This window comes from Aythya ferina, assembly GCF_964211825.1.
Source record: "Aythya ferina genome assembly, chromosome: 3".
Taxonomy (NCBI): Eukaryota; Metazoa; Chordata; class Aves; order Anseriformes; family Anatidae; genus Aythya; species Aythya ferina.
The window spans coordinates 31,800,593-31,815,198 of NC_140298.1; the positions used below are offsets into that span (position 1 = coordinate 31,800,593).

The 14,606-nt window shown below is 37.8% G+C and overlaps 1 protein-coding gene across 5 annotated transcripts in view; it reads right to left on the minus strand.

Moving 5' to 3' along the window:
• Window positions 1-15: 15 nt before the first annotated feature.
• Window positions 16-14,606, minus strand: part of HEATR5B (HEAT repeat containing 5B) — a 57,241-nt gene continuing 42,650 nt past the window's right edge. For all 5 annotated transcript variants that reach the window (XM_084512684.1, XM_084512686.1, XM_084512687.1 and 2 more), the window contains exons 32-36: window positions 13,262-13,531; window positions 10,974-11,198; window positions 8,353-8,504; window positions 5,173-5,386; window positions 16-3,828 (exon numbers count right to left, since the gene is read on the minus strand). In XM_084512684.1, coding sequence (XP_084368810.1) covers window positions 3,524-3,828; window positions 5,173-5,386; window positions 8,353-8,504; window positions 10,974-11,198; window positions 13,262-13,531 — 1,166 coding nt within the window. In that variant the 3' untranslated portion in view covers window positions 16-3,523. The remainder of the gene's footprint in view (window positions 3,829-5,172; window positions 5,387-8,352; window positions 8,505-10,973; window positions 11,199-13,261; window positions 13,532-14,606) is intronic.

The following is a 14,606-nucleotide window of genomic DNA, read 5'->3' on the forward strand; positions in this document are numbered from 1 at the left end:
CCTCCTCCTCCTCCCACAGTGTCACGCTAGGGCTCCCTGGGGACACGATAAGGGGCAAGGGTTGTGCAGCAGCTCCGCCAATGCCCACCAAAGGCTGCTCTTTCAGCTCCTGGCGGTTCAATTCTGGTCTTGTCTGGCCACCGCTCGCTGTCAAGGCGTTGGGAACTCTGCATCCATCACAGGATTAGTGGGTTTCCTGAAAACCTTTAGGGTGGCACAACGGTGCTTCTCAGGAATTACCCCACTGCCTCTTCTGAAAGGATAACAAGGCTTTTAGAGACTGATGGCAACACCACAGGTGGAGGGCAGGAGCTGTCAGCAGCATTGCTCTCTCACACCTTTCCCAGAAGCACTAAAACACCAAAGCTGGGCTTAGTTGCCCTGTTACATAAGAAGCTTGCTAAAGAGCGATGCGCACCACCACCACCACCAGGCTTTACAGCAGGGCTTCGTGCTAGCAGCCCTCAGACCTCTCCACATGAAGACAGGCAGATGTGGAAGGCTGCCTCAGCCACAGATGGGTGGCTGCCGAGCCACGATGGGACATCCTCAGCTCACAGCATCAACATCAACCCCTGCGTGCCCCACAAGTGCCCCGCTGCTTGCTCAAGCAGCGCTTCCTGTTTGGCTCTAGCTGATCCGAAACTGCACTTGCTTCGTAACCCAGCCCTGAGAAGTTGTAACTGCGGCTGGTGGGCAGCCTCTGAGCACTTTTACAGAGGGGAAAAAGAATTAAGGAAGCTTGCAGAAAGGATCAGGAACCGCCGGGGAACGTCACCAAAAGCACCCAGCTGGGAACTCAGGCTGGGGGAAACCTGGTAGAGAAACAGGGCAGAACAACAAGGCTCACTGAGAAAGGAAGGAAACAGCGGAAAGACGTGAAGGGGAAACGCAGCAACAAGCTTCATGAAAAAGCGCAGCAAAATGGCCAGCAACAAGGAAAATGACGAAAAGGAGTGTGACCAAAAAAAAAACAAAACAAAACAATAAGCACTACAGACAGTTCCAGTTTTATTTTTTTAATCAAATGAAGTTTGATGCAAAAATATCATGTAAAACCACATGGTCATACTTTTCATATCCAGAGCAAGTAAAGCAAATGAAAACTAGAAACTGGAGAAGCATGTACACGAATGAAGGTTGAGCCTGTTGTATACCATCACAGTGTACATAGAAAAACCTCTCCCTTCCCTATATCTCTGTATCTATCTAGCATTATTTTCCCTTCTGCTAACGTTTTTACTGTTTTTCTACAGACTTTAGTTATGCTTGATTGCTACACTTCCCCCCACCCCCCTTTTCTGAGTTTTCAGGTGTCTTTTTAACTGGAGTGTAGGCAAAACACGAAAGTGCTGAGATTAAAAAAAAATAAAAAAATACAGTAAATAAAGACAACCTTGATTATAGACAAAAAGTTGTCAATTACTAGATTACCTGCAGGAGGGAGTGGGGTGTGGAGGGGTGGAAAGAAGCAGGTTCTAAACTTTTCTAATTTTTACTTGCAAATTTTTTGGGTTCAGTTATGTAGCGAAAGTTTCCTTAACACTTTCACTGAACTTTTCCTTAAATGTTGAACACATTCAGAACAACTGCTGAGCAAAATAGCATTGTACTGTTGAGCATTAAGATTTTGATCAACTTCAATCCCAGTACGCAAAGATGACAAAGATAGTGAAATTACTTTACTCCTCATGTACGGCATACTATTTTTAGTGCTGCATGCATCTTTAACTCCAGCAGGAAAGGAACAAGACTTGAAAGCTATTCTTATTAACACATTTATGAAAAATGTTTGAAAGACTAGAGTCTGCATTTCTTGTTGTGGCGCAAACTTCTTGTCCTCACTTTAGTGCTAAAAGAATCAGTGTGAAATAAAAGGCTTTCAGATATCTTTATGTTAAACCTTCTTCACACACCAAATACAAAGAACAAAAAAGCATTACCTTGTCCTTCATTTTGCAAAGGTCTTCAAAGGGTTACATAAGCTCTTATGGAAAATGAAAGACCAGAGGCAAGTGATTATGCAAAAATAATGATCTACAAATATTTCACCCAACTATTAATCATGTTCATTTCTATTTACTATCCCTTTGTTATATTTACGTTCAAGTGAAGTTTCTAAAATATATACAGTTTTTACATAGTGCTGTTATATCCAGAAAAACACAAACAGAGAGAAGAGATGAAACCCAACAGTCCTAGTCTTCCAGTTACATGACTTCTCTATAAAGCAAAATGTATAGAAAGAGCCCTATGGAAGTCTACAAATTCAACAGGAGTGTCAAAAACTTCATGCAAGTCAGTCTTGTATATACAAGAAAATACATGGTTCTCTACTTCTGCCAGGATGAAGGGTAAGGTCTGTCAGAAGGCAGACATGACCATTGGGAGTTGCTGGCTCTTGTGCCGTAAGGTCAGCACAGCACACGATTTCTCTTTAAGCTCCAAAATCTGCAAATCAAACTCTCTCAGATGGGAACCATGTGCTTTTTTAAAAAATATATAAATAAAAGCCTGGTAAGAGAAGGAAAAATTGGAGGATCCTGGCTCACGCTTGTGTTCTGCTTCCTTACAGTTGGTTAAGGTGCAAAAGGCGCACATCATTTGGCTCTGCAAACTTTATCAAGACTACAGATAAGATATATCCAATGAGACTAAATTTTGCAGGAATCAGTAAATGTCTAGGAATCTGAACAAAAAGCAGCGCACAGTCATCATAATCAACTAGCGTCTGATAGAGAGACTGCAATAACACACAGCACCTTACAATGGCCAAATTCTATAGCTACAAAACTCCAGATAGCAGGCAGTCCTCTTTATAAAGTCATTTTCCAATGCATTTTCTCTTTTCAATTTATCTTAGAAGAGATAGGGTATCAGATTCTTGGAATCCTTTATTAATTTTCAAGCACGGAAATGGACCTAAACGAAATATACATCACATAAGTAAAGACGACTCATTACAACCGCATGCTTGATTGTTCACCTTGAGAAAGGCTTAAAGTTGTCTTTTTTTTTTTTTTTCTCTTCATGCAAGCTGAAATGATTTACAGTGTCTGGCAGCCCCCTTCCTTAGTTTGTTTTAAAAGGAAAAAGTGCATACTTCTACACTCAAAATTCCCCATGGTATACAGTAAGTACTGCGTAACAGCTTCCCCTCTTCCCTCCATCCCCACTGTGTTAGTGTTGCCACAGTGGTCACTACATTTCAGAAACCATTCAGAAAGGTTCAGGGTACCTTTTAAAAATAAATAAAACAATTTCATGAGATAGACAATAGGGGTTTTTGGTGGATAATTTATAACGTAAATGCATAAATATGATCACATTCAATTTCTCAAAAACCTATACAAATACTAGTAACACCACTTCCCTTGTAATGCATGGATTTCAAGTAATTACACAAAGCTCTACTAGCCTTTAACATACAAATTTCACAAAATTACAGACACATATGCAGTAACACATCAGGGATAATGTAATGCTTCTGACTAGTGAGCAGTCCAAAAATAATAAAAGTAATTCAAAAAAAGCTAGTTTTCAGTTTAATTGTTGGGGTGGAATGTACTGTGGGTGGTGGTTGCCTAGCAGCTGCTTTTGCTTTGCTGGCCTGACTTGCTCGGACTGCAGTTTCTAGACGTGTTTTTAATTCGGGAGCAGCTCCCATTACTGTCTTGAAAGCATGTGGGTAAAGTGGACCAATGTGCATTAGATTCTGAAGTGCAAACTCATGAAGATCCTTAGATACCGTAGATGCAGAAGCAAAGGCATTTTCATTCAGTAAATAGGAGATCAGAGTGGGAACAAGAAGTGCAAGCAACTGGACTCCTAAAAGAAAAAAAGAGTAGCAATCATATCAGAAGGAAACAAAACAAAACAAAGAACTGCATCAGTTACTAGTCTAATATGGGTTATTTAATTTTCCATATAAACAATGAGCACTGTAATTACAAATGAGCCTATCAAGAACAAACAATATGAAGACCGTTTCCTTGTCTTTGGTCACTCAAACCTTGCTTATCAGAATTGTGCTTCAGACTTCTATTTTTGTTCATCACAGTTATCTTGCTCCTGACACATCTTTAGAGATGCCTTTGCACAGTCTGACTGCAGATCATTGATAACAGATCTTAAAATGTCGAGTGACTATCATATTAAAGGACTTTAAAACACTTTTGTGACAGAGAGAAACATTATTCAATTGAATCTGAAAAGCAGCCTCCCCACTGAGCATAACAGAACTGCTATTACTATGCAACTGCTCACTAAAAATTCAGGGACATTTATCTGGTATATTATATTACTCCATATTGGAAGGTATCAGTTCAAAAACTACCATTACAAATATGTAATGGGCTAGCAAAAACTAACAGGACCACAGCTGAAAATGGCACAGAGTTTATCTTGAAAACAAAAAAATCAACTAAAGTAGTAGGGCTAATTTTTCTATCTAGAGAGGATACAAGTACACCTCTGAAACATGTAAAATATTAGCTGTAAATTTAGAAGAACTTAAACATTTCAGTTATTCTCCCATTTTACATGTGTTTGAAACAACTATGCCAGAAGTATATCATCAGTGAAGAGAAATATCAACAGGGAATACATTTGGAAAAAAAAACAGTAGTATCTTTACAATTGATTTTAAATGCTGATTACATCAAGGTCTGCAGACTAAGTCTTTGGTTATTACATTGTTTCAGTTACTCTAACTGAATTTAAAGATAAACTATAACATTGTATTCTATCTACAACGCAAACAAAAGGCTCCATATACAGATCTAGGTATTCTGACCAGTGCAATTCAATTTCTGGGGCTCTTTAAACAAGCTTAGTTGAGGTGGTAGAAGCAACCTGATAAAAGCGATGAGTATGCTAAAATAAATAGAAGTTAAAAACAGGAAAAAGTAAATTTACACATACATTTCCAAATACAAGAAAGCATCACTACTTCTGTTCACATTTAGATTTTTCTTTGTAATCACCAAAATCTGAAATCATACTGTACACATTATACAAGCCCATGTATACAAGAGTTCTAGTAATAGACTCACAAAAGTGTGTTGCACAGATGTTTTGTGAAAATGGCACCAAGTTCCAAACTGCAAGAGTCCTAGTGTTCAATATTTTGTTTTAGAATTACACATTTATCTAGAAAAACGAAATACTTACTATTCTGCTCCTCACCAAGGGCAACCAATGTTTCAAGGACTTTAATTCCTTCCTGGACTGCTAACAGCTCCAGGTTGTTGTTTGGGCGATTCCTCTCCACAGCTTTCAACTTCTCCACCATTATAGGGGCCAATGAATGAATATACGGAGTTGACAGGGCACGATTGGTATGTTGGAACACAGAAAGCAGAAGCTGGTAACACTTGGCTTGAACCTAGTGAAATCAAGATAAATACATTGTCCTCAAAGTTACTTGTTAACTCAGGGAGTTCTAATAAAATCTGCTATCTATGTGTGTGAGACACATGCGCTACATAAAAACAAACAAACAAACAAACAAAAAAACAGAACTACAAATCAACTACAAATAAGCAGGAAAGAAACAAAGTGAGTAAAACCAGTTTTCAATAAGAGAAGCAGAAGCTTTTTATATGTAGTTGATTCTAATCCTTCAGTTACATATTACTTCACATAAAGGCTAAGGGATTGTCTCTGTGAAATTGTTTAGGGTTGATTTTGTGCCATTAAACAGCTTGGTAGTCTTCAGTTAGAACCAACTGCAGGTACAAAATGGTGTTAAAAAACAGAGACTCAGAGAAAAGAAAGGAATGGTTAATGTCATACTAGGCAGCCACACAGGTCCACAGAGAATGACATCTGTAAGCTTCAGAACTCTCAACACTAACAGTAGATTGAATAGCATTTAATGTTTTTGAAAATACAATCTCAGAAAGGTAATGGAATCTATAAAAATGACTCAAATCAAAGTGATCTTACAGGTGGTCTTTTGTACACGTGTATGTGTAACTACAGAGCGAATTGGAACACATATCCCTCTCCTCTCCTCCTTTCTATTCCTCCCCCGCCCCCCTCTTTTTGCTAGAAGTAGGGAATAGTAAAGTCAACATTTGGGAAAATGACTCACTGATAGCCTTATCTGGAAGAACTTTTATGAATGCATTTGAGTTGGGTTCACAAAAGCACTTCTCCAAAATGCTACACAAACAACCAAGAGCAGTTGAAAAGGTAAAACACTACAAGCATGTGAATAAAACACAGCACATTTTCAAACTACACTCAAGCCAGAACAGAAGGAGTTATCAAGCATGAACAGAAACATTCCAGAGGAAGTATTACTGAACACAGTGATCTGGGAGGAGATGGGGGATGACTGAAAACAGAGATGTATAAATAAAAATATTGATTTAAAAGGACAGATAATAAAAACTAATAGTAAGAAAATACAAGTTATGCAGCTCAGTTTGTTTGTTAATATATGACTGCAAGTTTTTTGTAGAGTTCAGTGTTTTAGGTCTGAAGTAATAACAACTCCTCAAATAATATTTCTGTGCTTTTTAAACAGAGCTCCATGGTAGAAAAGTATGCTGAGTAATGCATTAGGAGAAAAATCTTTGACCTTGTTCAACAAATTATTCCTGTATCTTTCCATACCACTCCAAATAATTCCCTTCCCTTTACTCATTATTAATTAAGGTTATTAACCTTCAAAATAATGAGTAAAGGCATGTGTTGTTGTGTTGTTTTTTTTTTTTTTACATGCATGTGTAATTGAAGTACAAGTTTTTCAACTCTATCTGACAGCAGAATTCCATGTAATTTCCTTTTATTCTATGTATTTATAAATATAAATCTTGTGACTACTTTGCAATCACAGAAGCCCACAAAAACTCCTGCAAGTTAAAGCCAGGGCTTCTTCAAAGTCTGTAAAACACACTCTCCCATAAAACTTAGCAATTAGCATTAAGAGTCAAGGGTCTCTCATCTGAGAGCCTATAGCTCCAGAAAATGAACTTGCCTTCAGAATATTATTATACAGCATATCTAACCTTTCAGGCTTTTGCAGGCAAGTACTAAAAAATATTCCTGTATTTCTTCTAAGACAGTGGTAGTTCTTTAGAAGAGTTGTGCCTCCTCTCCATAATCAGTTCAATGCTTATATTACAAACAGGTGCCTCACAACTTACCCCAAATCCAGTAATGACTGCTTTATATTTAAAAAAAATTAGAATAAACACACAACAAGCATTACAGAGTATATGCTCTACACGTCAGCAAGGAGAGTGAGTGGACATAATCTGGCTGCTGTCAAAGCATTCCCTGTGAATTACAGAATTAGCATTAAGTTCCAGCTCACCGAGAGCTTGCCAGCAGGGTGGGCAAAGATGTACTTTGCTGTTTGTGTGTTTATACAGAGCTGACAGAGTAAGACATAAGTTTCTGCATGATAGAGCTGACACTTCCATTCACACGCTAAAATCTTAAGCAGTCTTTCATCCAAAGTTAGGCTTCAGAAGAGAACCAACTGAGTTTTATGGCCACAATGGAAAAGGCCAGCCGTACTGCAGAGAACTCTGTCTGAACAGGATTCTAAATGCTTCAACGTGACCCTACGTGGGTCAACATTTTCTGCGTATTTTCCTTCTCAGGGATCTCTGCAGTACTTGCTTGTGGAAAAACTAGAGGTTTATTCAGTTTTAGCTCCCACCTGCAGCTTTGTATACCCATTCAACCATACTAACGTATACGTGGCTGGAACAGTTATGCTAAACTACAGAGCACGGTAGCCTGCTTGAGCAAAGTTAGGCTACAACTTTTTGTTTTCTCTCTTTAGTGAGAAAACGTTTCAGAAGACAATTCATAAAGACAAAGCAAAGGACGGAAGTGAATTTGCAATCTGTAGATGCCCTTGACAGTGACCATAGAATTATGTTTTCTCAACTGGGTTTTGTATGAACATATAAAATAAGCATAGGATTTACACAGAGTTCATCGGAAGTGTGGGTTGTAATTTTATCTGCAGAATATGTGGTTTAGTTTGTATTAGAAAAGATCAGGGTCAGTGTAAAAATCTCACTATTCTCTGGTATCCGTACTTTTTCCATTTGCTAAAATTTCACACAAACACACTTTTCCTTTAAAAAGCTGCACGGCAGGTACCTCACACAAGGCTATGAACAGACTACCTAAAAGCACTTGCTTTGGGTTGTTTTGATAATTAAGGAGTTCCTATAACACAATGTTGAAAATTCTGGTTATTTTGACAAGCAGTATCTGTCTCTGAAGTAAAGGCATCACAAAACATTCAGGAAACATAGTAAATGTATCACAAGTACTTTTTCTCAGCTCTGTATCATTCACATTCCTGTATCATGATCTTACCCAAGGATCACTGGAATTTAGCGCATTTTTAAATCTGTTTATACATCCATTTTGCAAAGACTGCACTCCAATTATTTCAGTGCTTGCTGACCAAAGGAAGAGAGCAATAGCTGTAAGTATGCTTACTTCATCAAGAACAGGCTTAGAGGTTTCTGAAAAAAAAAACAAAAACAAAAACAGACTGTTAGCTGACTCCAAAAAGGAGTTTGAATTTATTTAGTAAAACCCAGTGAACACACGGAAACTCAAAGTCAAAATAAATGTACTTTAAAAGACTTGCAACTGCATACAAATACACATTTTCTCATTACAGAATCACTTTATTGTTATTTGACTGTGACTGAAAATTTAAAGCTGAGCAACTCTTTTCTAATAGCTGTTTAAATAAAGTGATTCAAACTTTCCAAAACAAATATCAAGCCAAAAACATCATGCACACTTCTCTGAACAAGTCACATTTTTGTTTTCAATCTGTAAACAAGGTGGAGAAACGTATTTTTGAAATCTTTTCCCCATTAAAAATATAATTTGTTTCTTTTTTGTTGTTGTTGTTCTCTTCAGCTGATACACCAGAGTAAGAAACTGATAAACAGCAGGCAATAACTTTCACATGATGTGAGGTTTTACCTAACAGACAAATTGATCTGATGGCTATCTGTCACCAAAAAAAAAAGTAGTCCTACTTTAACCGTCCCTTCTTTTCTAATTCATCTGTATTTGCAGTTCTCATTCTTTTTTCTCCTTATACCAGCTCTTCACGGATCTCATCCATGAACAGGGGAAAAAATTAAGTACTTCCCTGCTGGTTTTGTTGCCAGATTGCTATGACTCTCAAGGGAGAGCAGAACCAATGAAGCAACAGCTATATGGACAGCAAAAACGAAGGCAGCATGACATCCTTCTACAGATGTCAGCTAGTCATTAGGTTGGCTTAGCCACGATACGGAAACTCACTTCAAAAAAAGGACTCCGAGCATTAAGTGACAAACATGTGGCAGGGTTTTGTGTTTTGTTGTTATTTGGTTGGTTTAGGGTGGTGGTGGGATTTGTTTTGAATTTTATTGAATCACGAGACTTGAAATTGTATGCAGCAGACCTCACTTAGATTCTTGGTGATACGCCCCACTTCACAAAAGACTGGGAAGGAACAGGAAAATTTACATTCTTGCAACAAACTGTCTGCAAAGAGCCTAGAGACCAATAATGTTTGTAGAAAGATGAACTGGGGAACCTTTACAGTAACAAAACGCTGGAAGACAAGAGCTGATATGATAGAACAAATTAGAATTTTGACTTGGATAATGCAAATACGTTGATCTTTCCCCTTCAGACATTTTCAGGACTGTTTGCAATTACCTACTCACTCCCTATATGTCACATGAGTAACTCCATTCACGCTTCTCTTTAGACTCCATAAATAGTTCCTTGGGGATGCAATGGGAGGTTTTTTGGCTGGGCTGCCATTATGCAAATGACAAATCTTTGTGTCTCTTTTTTTGCTAACTATGCAACTGAGACTGTACATCTTTTTTGCTTTTTGAAGAGCAAGGCAAAGTACAAATGGGAACCAACAGAAGTAGTCTCTAGTTCTCTAAACAGACACAGCAGACATCCTGCTGGTGGGTAACAGATTTTTTTTGGCAGGGGTAGGGTTTTTTCTAACCACTGAAAGCCTGCAACAGTATTGTGAATTTTCTACTCCAGTATGAACTTTGCCACAATTATCCCTTGCTGTCTTCACATTCATTCACTTTAACATTCACTGTCGTTAAAAACTACACAAATCCTGTCAGCAAGCACTTAAAAGATATAGACTGCCATTTTCCTTGAGGCTTAATTTAAAGTGTTGAGTCCATATATACAGTACAGAACAATCTAAAAAACTAAAATCTCCTTTCATTTAAGCTAGCAGGTATTCTGTGGAAATAGGAAAGGAGGGGTGGAAATGATAGTTTGCTTGGGCATTGCCAACACCTCTAGAGTTGCCAGTAGTCACAGAAATTGACCCATGGCCTAGGAAGTGAAGTGAATTCAGCTTGAAACTCCTTCAGACTTTACTTGCGAGACACTGATCAGGTGTCAGAAAGACTGATCGGTATCAGAAGGTAGATTTCCAAGTTCCAGAAACAAGTCACTAGCTGAAACTATGAAGACTGATAAAATTAGCTGGGATGAAAATATGAAGCACAAAATTAATACTCTATAATGGAATTCAAAATGGCAGAGCAAAGTCTAAACTAGTATAGCAAAATACCCTGAAGAAAGCAGACCTGCAAGACGAGTTGCAAAAGGCAACATTTCTAATAGGAGGTTATGACTTATATTGCCAAAGAAAACAGACCAACAAGGAGAAAACTGTGAGGGAATCTCCTAAGGTATACCTGTATTTTCTTAAAGACAATGTTGTGTTTGGCTTCAAAACAACCTGCTACATAACTTCTATTAGTTAAGCTGTGTGCACTCAGATCTTGCCCATTTCAGTTTTACAACCAATTCACTGCCACTTTTAATTTCCAACCCTCAGATACGCAACCTATTAAATTATAGACAGACACAATACTTGCCTTTTCATTAAGGCAAAACCCAGCTCTCCAAGTTTCCTGCACTGCAAAACCACTTACCAGGTTGCGAGTATTCCAGGACAGATGCCAGAGTACTGCGGATAAGACTTGCCCACTGTTTTTGAGTTTCATCAGTCTTGACTGTTGGAAGAGTAACAATAGCTTTTATTCCTTGAAGGGCTGCACTGACTGGAGGTGGGACCTGATTATCTGCTGATTTTACAGCTGTTTCTTTCAATACTCTTGTAATTAGAAAGAGGATAGTGGGCAGCACTGTCATGCAACCTAAAGAAGACAAAGTAGAATTTCTGGAGTTAATTTCAAACAGTGTGGTAGATAACCTCTTAAGCTTTCTCAGAATAGTTATACATGGCTAACAAGATAAACTGCTAACAAGTAATATGTGCAGGTCAGTATTTTAACTTCAGTAGTACTGGTGAATTAATTTGGTGTACAGCATAATCAAACTCATACAAGCCAACACTTGTTATCAATTCAAGAATGATTCAGCTATTAAAATTTTTCCCTGCATAGCTTCCATGAGAGAATTAAGTATCTTAAAACATGATCTGCATATGTCTAGGATCCTGTAAAAAAAAGAAATACAGTAATTGATCTGGAAGCAAGTGTCCAGGTTAGGGCAGTTTCCAAGGAAGCTGGTGGTGTTACGAGCCTCAGAAGCAGCATGAGGAAGTCCATTTGAGCAACTTACACTCTGGACAAAAGCTGTAGTCATGTGGTTACTCTACAAAGGAGACAAAAATGATCCTCCTCCTACAGCATTACTTTTCTGAAGAAATTAACAGCTACCTGTAAGTTTTATGCAGCCAGTCCTGCCTTGTGCAAGTTAGGCGAACTCAAGAAGTACTGGTCAAATAACACAAAACCTGACTTTAGATGAACGGGAACTTCAACAGAACAGGCTTTAATACTGCATGTAGACTCCAAGCACCCTTAGGATTGAAAGAAGGGTAGCACTGAAGGAATGGAAGTATTGGGTTTAGGTGCCCAATATCAATATACAACTCATTTTAGATAGTTAAGTCTCTTTCCATACCTAATTCTTAATCTTTTCTCTGCCTCATCTTTCCACATCTGTGGAAACACAAATACTTCTGAAATCCAGTGAGGAGAAATAAATTTAGCAGAACAATTACAACCAGAAAGGACTGCTGGAGGTAAAACACCCTTTTCAAAGCAGTTCCTCTAGGTCAAATTGCCCAGAAAAGAAGAAATGAAACCTCTCAGACAGCAACAAATTCTTTGTTCACAGTTTCCATTAATTCCAAAGTTCCAATTAACACAAACGTTTGCTCACATACCATCTCTTCTCCCTGCAGCCATCAGCTGCATACATCAATAGTTTTGTAGCTACTTTCATAGGTCACTGCCAAACGCTGGCAGTCATGCCTTCACTCCATTCAAACAGAAGCAGCATGATTACTCTTCTTGCCCAAAAAATAAGGAGAAAGGAAAAAGAGCCAAAAATCAAATACAATATAGTTCAGGGCTCCAGATCACCTCAGAATTTGCCTTTTTTTTTTTTTTTTTTTAATATTAAGAATTTTTGGGCATGAATTGTCTATTTGAAGACAGCCCATGTTGTTTCCTGAGCATGATTTTGTCCAAATACGTTATTTACCGTTCATTTAATTTAGCTAAAGGATCAACCTCTAAAATGTCTTGTCTACATCAGCACATAAAACTTCCTAGAAATCCAAGATAAGCTCCTAAATAACTTTTTTCTCCAAAAAAACAAATATTGAAGAGCAGGGCTTCCAACATATTTGTATCCTTTTCTGCTGAACTACATTCAGTGCAATTACTGTAGTTTAGACATATACTTTGTGACAGCCTTCCTGAGCAGAAGAAAGCTCCATTTAGTTTAGAGTTGCATTTGGGATGACTGACAGCCACTGGCTGCAAAATAAAGTGTACCATAGCTGAATTGTGCTAGTTTTTCCTCAATAGCACTCTTTATCATACAGCTGCTTCTCAAGACCTTAATTCTCCCTGAGATGCCGATCTTCTATTATAACATGATTAAAATTGGTCACCAGGCTTCAAAATCATGAGAGGTAAAAAAGGAAGGGAAAAAAGCAATAGAATCACAATGAGCTCATTTCCTCAGCAAACTTAGAGCAGGCATCCAAACTTCAAATCATTTTCTAATGTTGGCTCACTGGAAAAGCCTGAGTTCTTACATTATTCTAGAACCTAAAAATCATTTTCAATAGATGACCCTAAAGTACCCTGTAAATATACATTTACGGGGTTTTTGTAGTATCACATGTCCACTACACATTCCCCTACAGTAACCACACGTAGGTGTTTTGTCAATACTTTACCTGCTGGAGAACAGAGAGAAGGCAGGTCTGACAGTATAGTAACAGTGGCAGCCACAAGACGAGCACTCTCCTCAGAGAGGTGGGATTTGGCAGCAATGTGACTCGGAGAATCTGACACTTTTGAACTTAGATGGGGCATGTGCCGTACTAGGATAAACATGAGCAGTTCCATGGCTGCAAATACTAGAGATTTTCCAGGCACAAGTCCACCACTCTCACCTCCCTCTCCTAAAACAAGAGGATTTTCTTTTTCTTCAATATCATCTTCATCTGAAAAAAGGAAGAAGACAGTTAAAATAAATAAATACGAATCTCATGCCAAAGATTACATGAAACACTAAAAGTTAAAAATCAATAGGAAAAAGTTGCTTCACAGTAACTTTTTTTATTTTTAAATATGGCTCATGTCAAACTAAATGCTCTAGTTAGAAGGATTTCAAGGGATTTAAGATGTGTTAGAATTATTGTGATTGCAGCAATACTTTATAAAAATCCATCCAGAACTAGAAAAAAATGTAGTAATACACAAAATAAAAATTTGACTTTTTTTTCCTTCTAAATCAAATGACAAAATTAATGGCTCTGACTGCCAAATAAATGATCATTACAAATTATTTTTAATTTAATGGCTATAAATTAAGTGTCCAACATTGACAAATCTTTTTTCAGCTTAAGCTGAATAAAGAAGAGGACAGAAAAGCACCGTAAGATACTATGTCTAACTTGATGATTTCGGTGCATTCAGTTTGGAGAGTCTCTCTTTTGAATGGCAGCTCAGCCAGCTGCAATCTTTGCTTCTCCCATTACACAGCAACAGAGATTCAGCAAGTCAGAGGTGGCCTGAACTACTCCATGAATTTAAATGATTGCTAGTGTTATCACATGCAGTGATTTGAAAAATGAAACTTACTTGGCCTATGGTGAACAATTTCATTAATTCACATAAAGGAGCAGAGCTCACATTTTTAGCTGTGTTGCATTCTCAGGTTTGAGCAAAATCTTCTATTTTCACTTGTAAAATGAGTAAAAGCTAACATTTTTTTTTCCGAACAGTACGGTGTGCCAGAACAAGATAGTAGTTTTCCTCAGTAAAATAACTACACTTGGTATTTTACTTTGCTTCTTTCAAGTGAAATGAAACATGGCAGAACTAACCTAAATAGATATGATCAAATATTTGCCATGTTGCCACCAATTTAACCAGCAAAGATGGGAAACAGTACATCCAATACGAGATTTTTAAATAAATGGTAAAGGGATGCTTGAACAGCTCTGTAAAAAGAAGAGGTTACTAGAAGAATGTCAGAAAGCAGCTTTTGGACAGATGCTAATATCCTTAAATGAA